This window comes from Camelus ferus, chromosome 17 (genome assembly GCF_009834535.1).
Source record: "Camelus ferus isolate YT-003-E chromosome 17, BCGSAC_Cfer_1.0, whole genome shotgun sequence".
NCBI lineage: Eukaryota > Metazoa > Chordata > Mammalia > Artiodactyla > Camelidae > Camelus > Camelus ferus.
The window spans coordinates 23,777,749-23,798,208 of NC_045712.1; the positions used below are offsets into that span (position 1 = coordinate 23,777,749).

The 20,460-nt window shown below is 58.6% G+C and overlaps 1 protein-coding gene across 3 annotated transcripts; it reads left to right on the forward strand.

Moving 5' to 3' along the window:
* The first annotated feature begins 520 nt into the window (after positions 1-520).
* LOC102514058 (twinfilin-2) lies at positions 521-19,949 on the forward strand. 3 transcript variants are annotated; one of them, XM_032458367.1, is made up of 9 exons: positions 521-689; positions 4,220-4,297; positions 6,581-6,759; positions 7,154-7,249; positions 7,458-7,562; positions 7,711-7,836; positions 8,591-8,741; positions 8,877-8,998; positions 9,433-10,034. In XM_032458367.1, the coding sequence occupies exons 1-9, from the start codon at positions 665-667 to the stop codon at positions 9,598-9,600; spliced, it is 1,050 nt and encodes a 349-aa protein (XP_032314258.1). In that variant the 5' UTR covers positions 521-664; the 3' UTR covers positions 9,601-10,034. The 3 variants fall into 3 exon arrangements, with proteins under 3 accessions (XP_032314258.1, XP_006180047.2, XP_032314257.1); XM_006179985.3 differs by lacking the exons at positions 521-689; positions 9,433-10,034 and adding exons at positions 10,422-10,428; positions 13,903-17,112 and having other exon boundaries at positions 4,084-4,297; XM_032458366.1 differs by lacking the exons at positions 521-689; positions 4,220-4,297; positions 6,581-6,759; ... (4 more) ...; positions 8,877-8,998; positions 9,433-10,034 and adding exons at positions 12,755-13,042; positions 13,896-19,949.
* The last annotated feature ends 511 nt before the right edge of the window (positions 19,950-20,460 follow it).

Here is a 20,460-nt window from a genome sequence, read left to right on the forward strand (position 1 = left end):
GCTGGCTGACTAATAGAAGGTGGTCTGGGCTCCCACTGTTAGGGCAGGGTCTGTGGGTTGGACCGCCTCGTGGTGCCTAGGCCCCGGAGGAAGCGCTAAGGAAACATTTCCAAGGAAAGGGGTGCCACACAAACACACGCGCGCCCATCCACACACAGACCCCCAGCTTCAAGGCCACAAATGGGCATATGCACGGATCCCACCCACCTGCAAACCCACCTGACCGGGATTCACAGACGCGCGTGCGCGCGCGCTCACGCATGTACAGGCCCCAGCCACAGAACACTCGGGTCAGGGCGCACAGACACTCGGGCGCGTGCGCCCACGCACGCTCGGCCACACATGGGCCCAGTTCTCCGTTATAAACAAGGCACGCGCAAGCGCGCGGACACGCTGAACAACTCCCAGCCATGGACCCACCCGGAACAAGGGACCATCTGCGCGCACGCGCAGCCCCTGAATCCCCGCCCCGTCCTGACCGGCCTCGCCCGTCGGGGGCGGGGCGCTCTGGGGGCGGGTCCTGCGGCACCGCCCGGGAAGCAGCGCGAGGCTGGGCTGCTGCCGCCACATCCTTCTCCTTCTCCTCCTCCGGGTTTGAGCGAGCCGAGCCGGCCGGGGCCGAGCCGAGGGCTCCGAGGGCGCGAGCAGAGCAGGGCACGGAGCCATGGCGCACCAGACCGGCATCCACGGTGAGGGCGGATGGCGGGCGGGCAGGGGGCCGAGGGGCTCTGCTCGCGGCTGCGCCCCCTCCCCGGCTCTCGGCTCCTGTTTCCTCCCCGGCACTAGCCTGGGGAAGCTTCCTGTTCTCTTTTGCATCCGCGGGTCGCCTAGGGTGAGCACATCTTGGTGGGGTGCAGACTTACTGTGCACAACTCGGGATGAATGTACATGTGTATGCACAGCTGGGGTGGAAATACCTGCGTGCCCATCTGGGGGTGGATTGTGCCTGTGTGTGCCTATATATATTTGTTCCTTTCTGGGGGTGAGTGTACCCGGATGTGCATATCTGAGGGAGTGTGCATGCATGTGCACTTGTGTGTACAGCCCTGTATGTACATCTGGAACTGACTGCTTGTGTACGTCTAGGGTCATTCATGCATATGCATAAATGGCTGATTGGACACTGTCGCGTGGGACCATCTTTAGGCATCAGTGTTTCATGACTGTGTGAACATGTCTGTGGGTGTCTGTGCGTGTGCACAATTTGAGTGCATCTCAGTGTGCATTTGTTACCGTGGATGTTTGTATGACTTATATGGGTTTGTGTTTGTGTGAGGAGAGGGCCCTGATCTTTGGCTTCTCCCAGGACCCTCATAAACTAGGCTGGGGAAAATCTGGGACAAGGTCCTCTAAGTGGGATGTGGAGAGACGCCAATCTGACCTTGACCTCTGATCTCCCTGCCATTTTCCACTCTGATCTCCTGATGCCCCAGTCAGGGTTGGAAGGTCGCAGCTCCAGGCTGGAGGCAGGGAAGAGGGTCCAGGTAAGGGTTTGTTGGGGAAGGACCTGACCCTAGAGACTCCCATCCGCCTCCCCCCATCCCCAAGCTTCTCCAGCCCAGAGCATCACCCACCTTGGGCCTCTCCTAAGTGCCCGGGGTTTAGGATGGAGAAGAAGCAGTGGCCAGGAGCCAAGTGTCCTGACCCAACCTGGGCCTTAGAGTCCCCCTGTGTCACTGGCCTGGGAGGGCTGCCTGGCCTGTGGGGAAGGCCCAGGCTCCTTGCCCAGATAGCCCAGTGGTTTGGCTATCAGCCACTTCTCTTACCACACCAGGTTCCCCTGCCCAGGGCCATCACCATCGACCAACCTGACCACCTGGATCTCTGCTTGTGGTTGTGGCCGCTTGGTGGCTGGCTCTGAGAGGGTTTCCCTAGCCCTGCCCCACAGGACCAGAAAAAGCAGGGGCCTGGGTCTGGGCCAGCTGCTCTCCAAGAAGAGCTGGAGGGGCAGCTTCATAACTCAGACCCACAGAAGGGAACAGCCCCTCACTGGACCTGCCCCTTCCTTCCCCTTTGCCTGGTCATTGCTGCTGCCTCCAACTGGGAGGGAATCAAAATTAGGGCTCCTCTTCCCCTCTCTGGCCTGACAGGTCCTGTGGCCTGGGCCCTCCCTCACTCCTTCATTTCCCATATGCTGAGATGGGCCTGCCTAGGGGAATCTGGGGGCTGAGCAACCCCTCGACCCTCCTGCCTGGGAGCAGCCCACTCCTTCCCATTTCTGGCCTGGGGAGGTGGCAGGAGAGATCACCCTGGATTCCCAGGTGCCAGCCCTATCCTGGTGTGGCTCTGCTGACCTCAGAGCAGAGCAGAGGAGGGACCTGTAACCTGAGGCTTACAGGATGGGGGTAGGGGGAAAGGCAGCAGAGGCAGGTGGAGAGGGTGGAGGGAGCATGAATCTTTGATGATCGAGGCTCAGGTGTCCCAAGCCTGGCCTCTGGATTATTGATGGTGGCTGAGGAGGCATGGAGGAGGATGTCTCTTCCACTCCTGGGGTGTCACTTTGTGCTGGTAACACTAGAAGGGGCGTGTCAGCCTCTCCCTTTGGGGAGGTCTGAGCATGTCGAAGGGGTGGCTCAGCACAGCCTGCCCCACAGTCATCACAGTAATAAAAACAGATAATTGTTATTTGTAAAGGCCCCCATTACGGAGCACTTCTCTTTACTCCACCATGTGTCAAGTATTAGCTCCATGTTAGAGACGAGTTTGAGGTTCAGTGAGGTCAGAGATCATACACAGCTATGGAAAAGGTGGAGCTCCCGAGGCCAGGCTCTTCACTGGGGACGTACTTGGGGTCTGTGGAGGGGTATCTCTGTCCTGACTCAATAGGGCTGTCTCCATGCCATGCTGCTTGGAGCCCCAAGGGCCGACCGGGCTCAGCTGGGACCCTGCGCGCCCAGCGGCCTTGGAGTGTGGTATACAGCCTGTGGTTTCAGGCTCAGGGTCACCCTGCATGAGGGGCACCTGAGGACATGACCAGAGTTTGTTTTCCTAAAGCCCCCCCACCCTCAAGCTGCCCAGTCTGGGCCCTATAAATATTCTCTGACCTCAGCCCTCCAGCTGTGTTCCTGCAGAATTCTCCTGACCCCTGGGCAACCCCAAGGTCACACTGGCCTGGCTCCGTGCACCCAGAGACCCAAGTAGGACCCTTCCCAACTGGGACCTTGGTTTCCCCATTTGAACCACCAGTGGATCTGTGACTTCCCATGATTCCCTTGCTCTGACCATAATCCTCACCTCTGCACTTGAGTCCTTGGTCATTGGCTTTCATCTTCCAGCTCCGTGTCCCAGGGACAGACAGGGCCTGTCTTGGAGAGTCGCTGTGAGCCACTTTTTCCTGGCCGCCTGAGGGTCGGGGGCTCTTTGCCCCCTGGCAGGGCTGTGCCGGGGCTGGCCTGGCTCCTCAGGGCTTCTCGGCGTCAGGTGGCCTGGCTGGTGGGCTGGGGCTGGGTGTGCACATGTGTCAGTGTGTACCTCTTATTTCTGTGTATACTTTCTACAGCCTCTTGCTTGCACACATTAGCCACGCTCTGCACTTGTCCGTCTGTGAATTTACTAGCACCCCGGGGACGTGTCCTTGTGTGTGTATGTGTTTTCATGTCTAAACGTGTGTGTCCATTTATGCTTGACCAGCTGAATGTGCGTTCATGTATGAGGGTGCTTGTATTTCTGTTCCTCTCTCTGTCACATGTGTGTTATGTGCTGGACTGAGTACGTACCTGTTGGCACATGTAACATGCAATGCGTGTGTGTGTGTGCGTGAGCGCGTGTGTGCCTGTGTGAATGGACATAGTGGTCAGTGCACACTGGGGGCAATTGTTCATGTATTTCTGGGTGTGTAGATGTGACATTGCCAGGCATGTCCCAGACCAGCTCAGTCTGGGCCTTCTTGGGGGGCAGGGGACAAATGGGGGCCGTTCACTCTGGCTGGCTTGGCCTGTCCCAGAGCCCACCCCATTTTCAAGTGGGCTGTCCCATCCCCACGTGCCCTGTCACCAGAGCTATCCCAGCCAGCCAGCCACCCGCCTGTCACCTCTGCTGGCTAAATTTGGGAGCTTGTGTTCAGTGGCTGTCTCAGGTTCCTGGTCACATGGGGGGCCATATTTAACCCGGCTCCCAGCTCGGCCACCAGACCCCCGGGACAGAGCAGGTCCTGAGTGTGTCCCTGGCCTCCCTGCTCCCTCCGCCTGCTCATCCCCCACCATGTTTCTTGTTCTCTTAGCCACTGAGGAGCTGAAGGAGTTCTTTGCCAAGGCACGGGCTGGCTCTGTGCGGCTCATCAAAGTCATCATTGAGGACGGTGAGTGCCTCCTCCGGGCGAGGGTGAGGGCTGGACCCAGCTGCTTCTCTGGGAGGTGGGGGGACTTTGGCCTCCACCACCCTCAGGACCTCAGTTTCCCCATCTGGGAACGGGAGGTGCCTTGTAGGAGAGCATGGGAGGTGGGCATGCTCATCATGCCTGTTATACAGAGCAGGAGACCAAAGCTGGGGCAGAGCGAGGAGAGTCCTGCTCCGGGGGTCCTGCCCAGCCTCCCCAGAGGCTCTGTAGGGTCAGCTGGGCCTAGTTAGGAGGCTGAGCTGGGTCAGGCATGGGTCAGGGGATGAGTAAGGCCTAGCACTGCCCCACGTGGCTAGTGCCACTCACCTCCCTCTGTGGTCGGCAGGCTTGACCTGGCCTGGCTGCTGGCTGGGGGTAGTCATGAGAAGTGGGGCCTGTACCCTTGGGGAGTGGCCTCACAGTGGGGAGAAGGGACATATGTCGGTCTCTCTGAGAGCAGGACCAAGGGATTCCAGGTTTGGTTGGACCTTGACCTGGTCCCTGGGGACCTGGGACTTACACAGTGGGAGGTTTTGGGGGTATAGGGGTTGGGGGGCAGATGAGCTTGAGCTGAGGCCTGAAGTGGGGTTTGAGGAGGCAGAGGGTTAGACTGAGGCTTCTGGGGGCTGAGGGTGGAGGACTCCTCCCCCTTTCCTCCATGCTGAGAGGCTCTCCCTGGAGGTGAGGGGTATAGACTCCAGGACTGTGGGTGGGCTAGGCCCCCCATGAATCCTTCCAGAACTTCTTGGTAGCCATGCAGTGGTGGGCCCTTTGCAGGGCTCCCTGAATGGGTCTGGCGCCCAACTGACTTTTCTCACACTGATTTGGAGCACAGCGGGGTGTGCCCAGACCCAGAGTTCTCCCCAGGCTTTAGTGCCAGAGCCATGCTGGGCTTTGTCCAGGGTCTCCAGATTCAGATGCCCTCAGAGGCTGGGTCAGGGTCATGGGCTAGGTCAGGAGTGAAGGCTTCCTGGGGTGGCAGCCACTGCAACCCCAGTCATCCCCCCAAAGAGATAGACTCATGGACCCCAGTACTTAGCCTTCCCTGCTGTCTCCCAGACAGGATGTCCCTGTGAATGTTTGGCAGGGCAAGTCTGTAGGGGAGCCCTTGTCTCCACCCTTCACTGTGGCCGCTGGGGCACCCGGGAGTACCCAGGAGGGTCCAGGCACCCTGACAGGCAGCCACTGCCTATCTCCAGCTGAGTGTAGCTCGAGTTCCTGATTTTTCTAGAGAAGCTGTAAATTCCATTTCTTATGTAAAACTTCCCATTTTGAAAATGTTGGCAACAAATTAAACAACTTTGGCTGTCCTGTTGGGCCCCACTCAGCTGGTTTTCAACCTTGATCCCATCTGAGTTCTGGGAGGGTAGGTGAGGAGAGGGGAGAGCTGGGTGCTGGGCCTGGCTTGTTGGGGCTCCCTGACAGCTGGGCCCCTTGGACAGGTGCTGGGACTCCTGGCCAGGTGATGATTGTCTCCTTGCCCCAGTTCTTCCTCCAGCCTGGGCTGGTGTTTGGTGCCCCCACTAAGGCCCAAAGGCCTAAGGGCTGATAGGTCAAGTATATGTCCAGCCTCGATACTCCTTCAGCCACTATGCACCAGCCAGAGAGGCTGCAAGGCTGGTCGGCCCCAGGCATTAAGAGATTGGCTGCTTTTGATTTGTTTCTTCTGGGGAAGGGGACTCCCCAGCTGTTGGGTGGCAGCAGGGAACCTGTTTATACTGTGTCTGATAGAAGCCCCTGTCTTCCTCTTTCCCACATGCCTTTGTTCCTGCAGATTCCTGTGGCCTGACGCTGTGACCCCACTTCTCACAGCATATTCATTCTGAGGAGGGGGTGCTAGGGGGTTCTACTGGAGCCCCAGGCTGAGGGGGAAGGCAGCAGGAGGTGGCGTGGTGGGGTTGGGCCGGAGGGGTGAGGTCTGAGTGTGTGGGTGTTCCTGAGGGATGGCCATGGGCACATGGCTGCGTGTCTTCATGTGGTTGTCCATGTTGGGTCATTCGTGGGCATATTCTCAGGGCCATTTCTATGCACATCCATGTGCATGTGTGGAGGGAGCAACCTCTGGCTGGCAGCTTTGTGCCCTCATTCATTCATTCACTCATATGTTGATTCAGTCTCACAGACATCCTTCAGGGACTTGGGGACTCTCGGGGCAGGTGGGGTGGGCAACCAGCAGGTCTGAGCCACAGCCAGAGGCTGAGGCCCACAGTCAGAGGCGGGTGTGGGACATGGCTACTCCTTGGCTCACCTGGCCTCTGCCCCCAGAGCAGCTCGTGCTGGGTGCCTCTCGAGAGCTGGTGGGCTGCTGGGACCAGGACTATGACAGGGCCGTGCTGCCGCTGCTGGATGCCCAGCAGCCCTGCTACCTGCTCTACCGCCTGGACACGCAGAACGCCCAGGGCTTCGAGTGGCTCTTCCTCGCCTGGTCACCTGATAATTCCCCCGTGAGTCCTAGGGACCCCTGCCCAGCCCAAAGATCAGAGGAGGGGAAGCTGGGTCTGAACAAGATAACACAGCCCTGCCCTGGGGAGTCTGAGGAGGGAGACATCAGATCCTGCTCCAGAGAGTATGAGGGAGGTACAGGACCCTGTGTCTGGAGCCTGGGGTCTCGGGGAGCCTTCCCAGCAAGGTCAGCCTGGCTCTGGGAGGCAGAGGTTGGGATGGGCAAGGGCTCCCCCTACTGTCCAAGCCACTCCTACTGCATCCTCACCTCCGTGCTGTGCCCTCTGCTGGGTGCATAGACACAATGTGGTGACCAGGCCCCAGGCTGAGGCTCCTGCCTTCCCGGAACAGGCATCTGTGTCTAGAGGGTTCTCATGGCTTGGCCCTGCCCTTCAGGTGCGACTGAAGATGCTGTATGCAGCCACACGGGCCACAGTGAAGAAGGAATTTGGGGGCGGTCACATCAAGGATGAGCTCTTCGGGACTGTGAAGGTAGCTCCCTGAGGCCAGGATCCACCAGGCTAGGGTCACAGGCCCACAGGGAGCGGGATGCTATGCAGGGTCACAGAGCAAGTGGACGCCGGGCTTTGGGATGAGTAGGGAGGGCTGAGAGAGCCTGGGGGCTGCCAGCTGGGGTGCTTAGTGGGCTTCTGGCAGTCCACCCCAAGGTTCTCATTTATGCCTCTGCATCCCCGGCCAGGATGACCTCTCCTTTGCTGGCTACCAGAAACACCTGTCATCCTGTGCGGCACCTGCCCCACTGACCTCAGCTGAGAGAGAGCTTCAGCAGATCCGTATTAACGAGGTGGGCACACTGGGCAGGGTGGGCAGAGTCCTGGCCTGAGGCCCCCGAGGTCATGTGAGGCCCAGCTGGCTGAGCCTGTGCTCCCCAGGCAGGGTACATCCTGGTTTGGGCAGGTGAGGGCCTTGCTCACTGTTTACCTTTTCCCCAGGTGAAGACTGAGATCAGTGTGGAGAGCAAACACCAGACCCTGCAGGGCCTGGCTTTTCCTCTGCAGCCTCAGGCCCAGCGGGCACTTCAGCAGCTCAGACAGAAGGAGATCAACTACATCCAGCTGGTGGGTGCCCATTCCCTACCCAGACGCACATATGAGACATGCTGCACCCCCACACTGTTCCCACCCACATGTACACATGTGCAACACCCCCATCCTGTTTATTTCAGCTCATCCATGTACTTGTGGGAACATGGATGCTGCCTCCCATCCCTGCAGTTCTTGTTTAGGGGGCAGCCACCGTAAAAAATGGATGCACTCTGTTCCCCTGCCCTGCCCAGCCCCGCTCACTTGCAGGGACACCTATGAAACACTGGGGAGGGTTGTGCATTCTGCCCTCCCCACTGCATACACACATCACCTCTGCGTTCAGCCCTCAGCCCCTTCCTGTCCTAAATTCCCTCTACAGCCCCCTGACCACCCCCTTTCCCCAGGCATGGTCCCTTTGCCCCTGTGGGAGGCCCACCCAGCTGTGGGCCAATGCTGCTCCCTTTCAAGCAGAGTGGCTCCTCCCTACTAAGGCGTGTCCTCCCAGAGGCCTCCCAGGGTGATGTTTCCCTGAGATTGAGACCCTCCCCACTGTCCTATTCACCACCCTTGGTGAGACCCTCCTCTAGCAGAGCATTCAAAGGGGCAGAGTTAGGGCTGGGCCCAGAAGTGACCTCTTTAGAGGCACCCCCTTGGTGAGATGGCTTCTGGGGAAGGGTGTCCTGGGAGAGGTAAAAGCAGGTTCCTACCTTAGGGAATTCTTGCTGGAGAGGGGGGCCTAGGCCCTCCCCCGAGCAGTGCCCTCCCATCTCCCCCTGCCCCTCTGCAGAAGCTGGACCTGGAGCGGGAGACCATTGAGCTGGTGCACACGGAGCCCACGGATGTGGCCCAGCTGCCCTCTCGGGTGCCCCGAGATGCTGCCCGCTACCACTTCTTCCTCTACAAGCACACCCACGAGGGTGACCCCCTGGAGTCTGTGGGTGAGTGGCCATAGCAGGGCCCCCGTGCCTGTGGTGGGCAGGAGTAGCTCTGGTCTCAGTTGGGTGGGTCTCCCATAGCGGCCTAGGGGCAGCAGGAGGCCCTGCCTGCTCGGCTCACCTCCCGGTCCCCCACAGTGTTCGTCTATTCCATGCCGGGCTACAAGTGCAGCATCAAGGAGCGCATGCTCTACTCCAGCTGCAAGAGCCGCCTCCTTGACTCCGTGGAGCAGGACTTCCAGCTGGAGATTGCCAAGAAGGTGGGCGCCCCTTCCCCAGGGCCTTGCCTCCCAGGGCCCTGCCACCCCACCCTCCACATGGAGCATCCCGGTCCCAAGGCAGAGGCTGAGCAGGGGTTGTTGCCCTGAAGGGTGGATGGGGCCACTGAGGCCCAAGGGATAACGTGCGTCGCCCAAGGCTGCCCAGCTGATTGGTGGCATGGACAGGCCCCAGCTTTGACGCCCGTGTCTCTCCTTTCCTTGGGTCTGGAAGGCAGTGGGGGGCCAAGGCATGCAGGGCAGCAGGCCCCAGGCTCTTTGCTCCTGGAGGTGGTGTTTTAGGAGGGGATCTGGGAGGACACTGCAGAGCTGGAATGTGAGAGATCAAGGGGGTGCCTCAGGAGTGGGGGTGACCAAGGGTGGTGTGTTTTGGCGTCCTTCCACCCTTGGAGTGACCCCTGCCTTGCCCCACACAGATTGAGATTGGTGATGGGGCAGAGCTGACGGCTGAGTTCCTCTACGATGAAGTGCACCCCAAGCAACATGCCTTCAAGCAGGCCTTTGCCAAGCCCAAGGGCCCCGGGGGCAAGCGGGGCCACAAGCGCCTCATCCGTGGCCCCGGTGAGAATGGGGACGACAGCTAGGTGGCGGGACCTGAGCCCTGCTGGCCTGTGGACTATGGGGCCTCACCTAGACTCCCCACCCCTACCCACTCCATGACCACCTCCCTCCTTCCCAGCCTGAGCTCTGGGGTGGGGCTTGCCTCCTGTGGGGCAGGAGTGCTGGTGACTGAACACTCTTAAAGCTTCCAAGGGCCACTGGGCTGGCATTTTGTGACCCTCCCACACTGCTGTCCCTGCCTCTCATCCAGGTGCCCAGGGCATCGGGAGATCCTGCCCAGCTGGCTCAAGGAACTGGGTGGGGGCCTGACATGAACCTGGCACCTGGGGGAACTGAGACTGGTGTCCCAGCACAGCCCAGAAGCCTTTGGCCACAGTGGGGCTGGGGCAGGGGGGTCACTGCAGGATGAGATGGTTGAATGCTGTATTTTTTAAAGAATAAAATATTTTTAAATCAACAGCTGAGTCTAGCCCTGAGGGACTGGCGTGGCGGGTAGGGAGGACCTGGGCATAGAACTGCCCCATCCCGACTCAGAAGAGGCCGGTTGGCCTGCTCGGTGGAGCCCCGGCCCAGCTGGCTGCAGGCATGTGGGAGAGCCTGTGTCCGTGTGTACCAGGGCATAGCCGTGGAGAGGCCCCCTTGCTGATGGGAGTCCGTCCAAGAGGCAGGCACACCTCTGCCCTGATATGGGGGATCTGGTTGGGTTCATTTTCTGTGTCTGCTGTAACAAAGTACCACAAACTTAGTGGTTTAAAACTACATACATTTATTCTCTTACAGTTCTCGTAAATCTGAAATGAGTTGACCGGGCTGACATTGAGGTGTCTGCAGGGCTGGTTCACAGGGAATCTGTTTCCTTGCCTTTTCCAGCTTCTAGAGGCTGCTTGCATTCCTTGGCTTATGGCCCCTCCCTCCATTTTCAGTGCCAGAGGCATGGCATCTTCTGATTCTGCTTCCTTCTGCTTCCCTGGTCACATGGCCTTAGGTGGTCAAATCTCCTCTCAAGGACTCTTGTGATTGTTTTCACCCTTCCCGCCACTCCCCACCCCCATACTCCAGAACTCCCATCTCAAGATCTTTAACTTCCTCCCACCTCCAAAGTCCCTTTTATCATAAGGGAACGTACTGAGAGGTTCTGCGGAGTAGGACATAGACCTCCTTGGGGGCCTGCCACACTGGGTGAGCTCTGCCCACTAGGTTTCCTGGCTGCTATGGGGCTAAGTCATGGTGGGTGTTTCTGTGGACTTTGGGATCTTGGTATCTCCAGCCTGTGTGTACATGTGCAGACTTCTCTTCAGTTCATTGGCCCTCTCCTGGGTACCTGCATTCCTATCCCAAAGGGCCTGGGTCTTTGGTCCCACGGACTCCTGGAGAATCTCCCTCGGGCTTAGGGTTCAGCAGGAGCCAGAACTTCATTCTAGCCTCTGAGAAGTGGGTGGAAGACCCCTCCTATCCCAGATGGGAGGTGTGCAGGGGTGGGGCGGTATGGGGTCCCTGATGGAGTCAGCTCCTGGATGGGCACTGTCCTTTCTTTTGAGAACACATCTTGGCCTGGGACTCAGGGCAGTGTCCCATCCCTGGGGCCTCCCTCAGCCCTTGCTAAAGCCCTGTAATTGAAGGGAGAAGAGCTGGAACCCTAGCCAGGACTCAGAGAAGGAGGTCTGTCCTTTCTAACACTGGTTCCCAGGTGGAGAAGAAGACAGTGCCATCACCTTTATGCTGCTAAACCACCTGGGCCTGTGCACTAGCTGGATGCCCGGCAGTTTGGAGCCTACGTGCCATGACACCCACCCAGAGATGGGCATGGAGAAGTAGGGTGGCAGATGTCCAGCCCTGCTTCCTCCCAGCAGAAGCTCTATTTGTTCATTCATTCATTCAACCATCACTCAGAGACACTCTCTGTACCTGCCCAGAGCTAAGTACTGGAGACCCATGGATTCAGCAAATATTGAGCACCTACTATGTGCTGGGTACTATGCTGGGCACTGGGGACACAGACAAGAGCCTTGTCATCAAGAAGCTGACATTCCAGCAGAAGAATAAGACAATATCCAAGAAACCATGAAAAATCAGTGACATAGTATGTTACCAGGTAACACTGTTACGACAAAGAAGAGTAGATAAAAGAGCTCAGGAGTACCTGATCCGGGGTAGGGGTTTATGAGGAGGCCAGGGAAGGCCTCATTGAGACAGTGACGTGTGAGCAGAGATGTAAAGGAGGTGATGGAGGGGGCCATGTGAGTAGCTGGGAAAAGAGCTTCCAGGCAAAGGGTATGTTCAAAGGCCCTGGGATGAGAGAGTACATGAGTGTGTTCAAGTGACAGCAAGGAGGCCAGTGTGGCTGGAGACTGGTCAGGGAGGCAATGGCAGGGCAGATCCCATAGGACCTTGCTGGCTATTATGTAGACTGTGGCTTTGACTCCAGAAAGGGCCATAGAGGGATCTGAGCAGAGGAGGGACCTAATGTGACGTAGGGGCTGAATGAGAATAGGCTGAGGGGTTTGAGAGCAGAAGCAGGACCCCCCACAGGGAGGTGACCATGGCACTTGTGTGGGTGAGAGGTGCTGGCAGCTCACACCAGGTTGGTGGATGTGAAAGTGGTGGACAACAGGCAGATTCTGAAGGCAGAGCCAGCAGGACTAGCTGAGGGTCCTGGGTCAACTTGAGGTTTGGGCCTGAGTGATCTGTTTCTATCACCTGGGTCAGAAGGAGCATGGGAAGAGCCAGGAGGTCCCAGCTGGCCCAGCTGTGGGGTTTGTGCTCTGATGTGCACTGGGAAGGCAGAGGAGGCCCTGCTCCTAGAGGAAATGGCACCTGCGGTGGGGCAGGGTGAGCCTGGGTGAGACTAATGCTGCCCCCACCCCCACCCCAGACGCTAGGCCCTGTGTGGCACGCAGAGCTCTGGGGATGGGGCGCTAGGGGCAGGAAAGGGCAGTGCTGGAGCCACTGGCCTGAGAGGGCTGCCTAGGGGCAGGGGCTCCGAGGGCAGAGTCACAAGGGTGAAAGATTCCTCTCGGGTCGGGACAGCCCTGGCATGTGTGTCAGCCTGCCCACCTAGCTCTGCCCCTAATTCCAGTCTCTCACCGACCTCAGCCTGGGCTCTGGGCCGTCATTTCTCCCCAGACTTCCCAGAGGACAGGTGTGAGGCCCACACGTGATGCGGCAGATTGTTAGGACAGGCCGTGGGCTGTGGTAGTTGGCGGGAGTGGAAAGAGGAAGGGGTGAAGGGGCCGTCAGCCATCTGACTATGCAAATGGCCTCAGACTCTCTGCGTCCCCCACCCCCGAGCCCTGCCATGGGCATAGCGGGGAAGGAAGGGGACTATTAGGTTACTGTGAAATTCTCACTTCCTGTTCTCTGAGCCGGCACCACAGGAAGGTGCTGTGAGCACGAAGCGTCTTTCCCCGCAGCTGCTGCCCAGTCTGCACGCCAGACCCTCCGGAGAAGCCCCCGCTCCCTGTCATGGTAGGAGCCCTCAGCCGCCTGAGAAGGGGACAGTGGGAGGTGGCAAGGAGAAAGGTGGCTTGGTGGCTGCAGGCAGTCGTAAAAGGGGCTGTCATCCAGGTGGCTCTGGGGACATCCACTGAACCCTGAAGACGTCAGAGCAGAACTCTTCCTTAAGCTGTGAGACCCAAACCCATTGCTTGGGTGAGGAGGCTGGGCCCTGTCTGCCCATTGCCGCCCAGCCACCCCTCTAATCCATTCTGACCCATGGCAGATTGTGTGCTTGGGCTGGGGGAGGTGGGCAGAGGGGAAGGTTGCTGGGCATTGCATGCCCTGGCCAGGGCCCTGGGGAGTAGCCAGCCTGAACCCCAGCAGGAGACCCTCCTTCCCACCTGGGTCTTGGCCAAAGGGAGAGGGAGGGGTTGAGGGGAGTCTGGTAGAGAGTAGAGGGGGCTTTTCAGGGAGGCTGGAGGGAAGGGGAGGTACCTGCCTTGCGCAGGAGGAAAGAGAAATGGCCTCTGCAGAACAGAAGTGGAGAGTGGGGGAGACCATGTGGGGCTGTGGACCACCTGCCTGACTCTCCTGTCCAGCTGGGGTTTCGTTATGAGTGGAAAGCTCTAGATCATGAGTCTGGACTCTGGGTCTCAGAACCAGCTCTGACTCCCCAACTCTGAGTCGACAGCTGGGTCTCAGACCTACGTCCAAGTTCTCCACAGGCCTTGGAGCTGGGATGGGCACCGGGCAGAGAAACAGGAACCTCCCTGGAGGGCTGGGAGGGAGAGGGTTGGCAGCCCTGCTGGGATACCCAGGAAGTGGGGTGGGTGAAGGTGGAGCTGGGGCCGTGCACTCACATGGTGCCCAACCCCACCCCCAGACCCCAGGCCGCGGCACCCTGCACCCTCTTTCTCTCCTGGTGCAGACGGCGGCACTGGCTGCAGCCCTGGCCCAGGGCACCCTGCCTGCCTTCCTTCCCTGTGAGCTCCAGCCCCACGGCCTGGTGAACTGTAACTGGCTGTTCCTGAAGTCCGTGCCCCACTTCTCGGCGGCGGCGCCCCGGGCCAACATCACCAGCCTCTCCTTGCTCTCCAATCGCATCCACCACCTGCACAACTCCGACTTTGCCCACCTGTCCAGCCTGCGGAGTCTCAACCTCAAGTGGAACTGCCCGCCGGCTGGCCTCAGCCCCATGCACTTCCCCTGCCACATGACCATCGAACCCAACACCTTCCTGGCCGTGCCTACCCTGGAGGAGCTGAACCTGAGCTACAACAGCATCACGACCGTGCCCGCCCTGCCCAGTTCCCTCGTGTCCCTGTCGCTGAGCCGCACTAGTATCCTGGTGCTAGACCCCACCCACCTCGCCGGCCTGCATGCCCTGCGCTTCCTCTACATGGATGGCAACTGCTACTACAAGAACCCCTGCCCGCGGGCGCTGGAGGTGGCCCCGGGCGCCCTCCTGGGCCTGGGCAACCTCACACACTTGTCACTCAAGTACAACAACCTAACGGAAGTGCCCCGCCGCCTGCCTCCAAGCCTGGAATCCCTGCTGTTGTCCTACAACCACATTGTCACCCTGGCACCCGAGGACCTGGCCAATCTGACTGCCCTGCGTGTGCTTGACGTGGGTGGGAACTGCCGACGCTGTGACCACGCCCGCAACCCCTGCATAGAGTGCCCCAAGGGCTTCCCCAAGCTGCACCCCGACACCTTCAGCCACCTGAGCCGCCTCGAAGGCTTGGTGTTGAAGGACAGTTCTCTCTACAGACTGGACACCAGATGGTTCCGTGGCCTAGGCAGCCTCCGAGTTTTGGACTTGAGTGAGAACTTCCTCTACACGTGCATCACCAAAACCACGGCCTTCCAGGGCCTGGCCCGGCTGACCAAGCTCAACCTGTCCTTCAATTACCACAAGAAGGTGTCATTTGCCCACCTGCACCTGGCATCCTCCTTCAGGGGCCTGCTGTCCCTGAAGGAGCTGGACATGCACGGCATCTTCTTCCGCTCACTCAGTGAGACCACGCTCCAGCCGCTGGCCCACCTGCCCAAGCTCCAGACTCTGCACCTGCAGATGAACTTCATCAACCAGGCCCAGCTCAGCATCTTTGAGGCCTTCCCTGGCCTGCTTTACGTGGACCTGTCAGACAACCGCATCAGCGGAGCTATGAGGCCAGCGGCCACCACAGGCAAGGCAGATGGCCGAGGGAAGCTCCGGCTGCCAACCAGGAACCTCGCTCAAGGCCCACTGAACACCCTCGGCTCAGAGGACTTCATGCCAAACTGCAAGCCCTTCAGCTTCACCTTGGACCTCTCGCGGAACAACCTGGTGACAGTCCAGCCAGAGATGTTTGCCCATCTCTCGCGCCTCCAGTGCCTGCGCCTGAGCCACAACAGCATCTCCCAGGCAGTCAATGGCTCCCAGTTTGTGCCGCTGACTAGCCTGCGGGTGCTGGACCTGTCCCACAACAAGTTGGACCTGTACCACGGGCGCTCGTTCACGGAGCTGCCGCGGCTGGAGGCGCTGGACCTCAGTTACAACAGCCAGCCCTTCAGCATGCAGGGCGTGGGCCACAACCTCAGCTTTGTGGCCCAGCTGCCTGCCCTGCGCTACCTCAGCCTAGCGCACAACGGCATCCATAGCCGCGTGTCCCAGCAGCTCTGCAGCGCCTCAGTGCGGGCCCTGGACTTTAGCGGCAATGCCCTGAGCCAGATGTGGGCTGAGGGAGACCTCTATCTGCACTTCTTCCAAGGCCTGAGAAGCCTGGTCCTGCTGGACCTGTCCCAGAACCACCTGCACACCCTCCTGCCACGCAACCTGGACAACCTCCCCAAGAGCCTGCGGCTGCTGCGTCTCCGTGATAATAAGCTGGCCTTCTTCAACTGGAGCAGCCTGGCCCTCCTACCTGAGCTGGAAGCTCTGGACTTGGCGGGAAACCAGCTGAAGGCCCTGAGCAATGGCAGCCTGCCATCTAGCACCCAGCTCCGGAGGCTGGACCTTAGTGGCAACAGCATCACCTTTGTGGCCCCTGGCTTCTTTGCTCTGGCCAAGGTGCTGCAGGAGCTCAACCTCAGCGCCAATGCTCTCAGGACGGTGGAACCCTCCTGGTTTGGCTCCCTAGTGGGCACCCTGAAAATTCTCGATGTGAGCGCCAACCCTCTGCACTGCGCCTGTGGGGCAGTCTTCGTGGACTTCCTGCTGGAGGTGCAGGCTGCTGTGCCTGGTCTGCCCAGCCGCGTCAAGTGTGGCAGCCCCGGCCAGCTCCGGGGCCGCAGCATCTTTGCGCAGGACCTGCGCCTCTGTCTGGACGAGGCCCTCTCCTGGGGCTGTTTTGGCCTCTCGCTGCTGACCGTGGCCCTGGGCCTGGCTGTGCCCATGCTGTACCACCTCTGTGGCTGGGACCTCTGGTACTGCTTCCACCTGTGTCTGGCCTGGCTGCCCCGGCGGGGACAGCGGCGGGGTGCAGATACCCTGCTCTATGATGCCTTTGTGGTCTTCGACAAGGCGCAGAGCGCAGTGGCCGACTGGGTGTACAACGAGCTGCGAGTGCAGCTGGAGGAGCGCCGTGGGCGCCGGGCGCTCCGCCTGTGCCTGGAGGAGCGTGACTGGCTACCTGGCAAGACGCTCTTTGAGAACCTGTGGGCCTCCATTTACAGCAGCCGCAAGACCCTGTTTGTGCTGGCCCACACGGACCGGGTCAGTGGCCTCTTGCGTGCCAGCTTCCTGCTGGCCCAGCAGCGCCTGCTGGAGGACCGCAAGGACGTTGTGGTGCTGGTGATCCTGCGCCCCGACGCCTACCGCTCCCGCTATGTGCGGCTGCGCCAGCACCTCTGCCGCCAGAGTGTCCTCCTCTGGCCCCAGCAGCCCAGTGGCCAGGGCAGCTTCTGGGCCCAGCTGGGCATGACCCTGACCAGGGACAACCGCCACTTCTATAACCAGAACTTCTGCCGGGGCCCCACGACCGCTGGATAACACAGGGGGCAGCCCAGCACGCCCCGTCCCCTTTGACCTTGCCTCTCTGCCTGGGATGCCCCAGCCTGCCTTACTCTGCAACACTGCTGCTCTGCCCCCACCTCCCGCCCCTCTGGCATATAGCAGGTGCACAATAAATGCTATCAGAGGGCGAAACAGCTAACCCTCAGTTCACTGGAGGTGTGAGTGGGAGGAAAGAAGGGAGAATTCTCTAGGTCTTCCTAAAATGAAGCAGGTCAAGAGGTGATTTGGGGATCATTGCTATGGAGAAAAGGGGAGGGCTCATGGGGAACAGGTCTGCAGGGGAGGGAAGCTGCCAAGGGCAGTTGTGTTCATAGGTATCTTTTCAGGAGAGTCTGAGGAAGGTCACTGAATGTGGTCTTGGTTCTACCCAGAGAGCAGGCTGGGTCTCCTACCCCTTTCAACCTCTCCCCACAAATGCGCAGTCCCACTGAGCTCAGCACTTCTCTGTTGTAAGTAGTCTTAGGATCTGTCTCCCTCACCTGCTAATGCAGGACTGAAGATGCTTTAAGGGCGAAGAACCTGTAGGGGGGGCACCCTCCCACCCCTCTCCACCCCCAGCTTCATTTCTGACTGCTGCCAAATTCCTGAGAGGTGGCAGGCTGGTGGAAGGTTCATTCCAAAGTAGATGGAGAAGAGGGTAGATGGAGGTTCATGTGGTAGAATGCATGCTTAGCATGCACAAGGTCCTGGGTTCAATCCCCAGTACCTCCTCCAAATATAAATAAATAAACCTAATTACCTTCCCTTCATTTAAAAAAAAAAAACAAAAAACAACGAAGTAGGTGGGGAAAGATTTCCTGCAAGTTCAGAGGGACAATTGCGCCCTCTGGTGGTCATGCCTGTGCTGCACCTAGGAGGTTGGCCAGGTTGGGGAGAGGATACAGCCTGCGGGTATATCCTGACACAGCAAGCTGAGAGCCACGGAAAATTCTAGAGTGAACTCACAATCCATCCTTTTCTGTTTCCACCTAGAGTGCATGCTGGGTCTCTCTGTTCTGACATCAAAGGGATATCTAGGTGAGCTGCTACCTGGCTGCAAAGTGGCCACAGCTGATTACACTTAAGTGGGGGCTGCAGCTGCACCTGATCTGGTTGGAGTGTGTGTGTGTTTCTAGTTTTGATAGTAGATTTCAAGATACTGGAGCCTCGATGACCAGTGTTTGGGGACAGCCTGTTCAAGTTCTCCACAATTGTGTGGTGAGTTGTCGGTCACGTCAGGCTTAGAGCCCTTGAGGTGCTTTGCACAGGCTGGCTGCCTCACTGCCCATCCCCACAACTAAACCTGCCCTTTGAGGAGCAAAGGAGACGCATTAGCCTGACAGTCAGAGCTGGGGCCTGGAGCATCAGGAGGGTGGGGTCAGCTTCAATGCCCAGGCCAGTTTGTGGCAGCTTGGCTGTTAGGAGCCTCTGGGCTGGAAGGCTGGATTTGACTGCACACTTGGCTAATCCTGCAGCCCGATTGTGGGCAGCCCTGGTCAGGGCGGGGGCTGCTTTTACCCTCTCTGCAGGCCACATCTGAGGCCTCCTTCCCCTGACTGGGTATAAGGGCTCCTGCAGGGGGGTTAGCATCCCCTGTTATCTGCCTGCCTGAAAGAAAGACAGAGGAAGGTCTCTGACCCACTGATCAGAAGATCAGAAGCCCCATGAGGGCTCTGATCTGATCTGACTGAAGGTATAGTAAGGCCCCATGCACTTCTTTAACCAAAGCCTATGCCTGGGGAGAAACGAAAACAAGAGCCATCCTTCCCCCAGGCTGGAGTCTTGGGGGAGGCTCCAGCTGAGGCTCAGAGTCTGTTCCAGCCACATCCAGGAGCAGGAGCAGGAGCAGGAGGCAGTGTCCTGTCCCAGGCACCACATTTTGCATGTGGGAAGCACAATTTGCCCATCTCAGACCAAATCTGCCCTGGGGCAGCACCAAGCTAGAACCTCCACATGCACACCCACTCACTCGTGCTCACAGTCCTGCTTTTTTGGGGGGCTGTGGATTCGGAAGAGGAACATTTTGGAGATGAAGAATGGGGGCTACGGTATGAGGACTGTTGGGCTCCACTTAAGTGAGTCTAGGGGTTCGTGACACTTGGTTTGGCTTGTAGGGAAAAGCTATGGGGTCAGGGGGCAGAACCACAATCCCAGGCCCTGTGGGGAGTGTTAGGAGCTAGGCTCAGGTGGGGCTGGGTGGGAGGTGGTGTAGTCAGAAAGGGTGCTTGTGGCTGGCTCCAGGCCCTCTCCTCCACACTGCCAGACAACCTTGACTGTGAATACTGCCTGCAGCATGGCTCTGCAAGGCCAGAGAGGAGCTGGGACTCAGGTCAGATTATCAGGGATGGTCATCAGCTCTGCCATTTGGGTTATCCTGGGCAGGTGCCCTCTCCTGTGGAAACTTAGTTTGCTCATCTGCAAATAGGGATGGCCAGAGTTACTCTGTAGGCTATTAGAAGGATTTGTGGCAATGTGTGTGAAGCCTGGGAAACCTAGTGGGTCCTCGGTCATCATTATTAGGTAAGGGATTTATGCTGAGGACAACCAGCTGATGGGGCTTCGAGACTGATCCTGTTGAGCCAGTGATCCCGCTCAGAGCACTGAACAGAGTTCAGAGGCACATGAAGCTGTGAACAGGACTGGGGCACCAGTGGACCCTGGTGTGGCCTCCGGGTGCCTTTTTTGCTGTAGGAGAGCAGCGAGTACTAGACAAGTAGAGTTCTGGGCACAAGACTTAGGGAAAGTTATAGGAAGAAATATAAATGTAAAGAAATTCTACCTGCTAAGAGCTTAAGCTATGGCTCTCCCTTTCCCCTCTAGGACACTTTATTTAATGCTCTTGGCTTCTAAGTATTCTCAGGAAAACTTCTATGACATCGTACATTTTCACACTTGAATCCTTATTAGAAGCCAAGCTTCTCATTTTTCAGCGGTTCATAAAGCCCATCCACTTCCTGCAGAACATTCCATCATCCTTTGTTCTCACAACCCCTCAGCGGCAGTGAATAGTCGAGCTAATGACCTGGTTGACCCAGCTGGCTGTGAGTCTTAATAAGAAGAAAGGTGGGTCTTGCTAAGCGTCTTAATAAGAAGGAAGGTGGGTCTCGCTAAGCGTTCGGAGAGAAACATGACCCAAGGTAGAGGGCGAAATCGCACTGGGCGGAAAGGAGGTGGAGGAAGTTCTAGGCGTGGGAATGTGCGGGACAATGGAAAGGCCCTGAAAGCTCTCAGGAGAGAACAGAGCTGGGAAAGCTGAGCGAGGCTCATTTTCTCACCAGAAAGGAACCGCGTGATGGTTCCAAGCGGACGTGACTTCCACCATGCCCAGTGGCCTGCCTGGATGTGTGGTTTTATCTGATGGGACCAGGACTCAGCCAGCTATCTCAGTGCCTGGCCCGATAAGGGTGCATGTGCCCACCCCCAGCCTCTTGGGCAGGGGCCCCAGCACAGCTCTGTCCAGAGAGGAGAG

What these genes read in the sequence shown, in the direction of transcription:
- LOC102514058 (XM_006179985.3), top strand. Translation starts at nt 4,201, where the DNA reads ATGTTTCTTGTTCTCTTAGCCACTGAGGAGCTGAAGGAGTTCTTTGCC. An exon ending in GGTCACCTGATAATTCCCCC is followed by an intron (nt 6,760 to 7,153) that starts GTGAGTCCTAGG and finishes CCTGCCCTTCAG; the next exon opens with GTGCGACTGAAGATGCTGTA. An exon ending in AGCTCTTCGGGACTGTGAAG is followed by an intron (nt 7,250 to 7,457) that starts GTAGCTCCCTGA and finishes ATCCCCGGCCAG; the next exon opens with GATGACCTCTCCTTTGCTGG.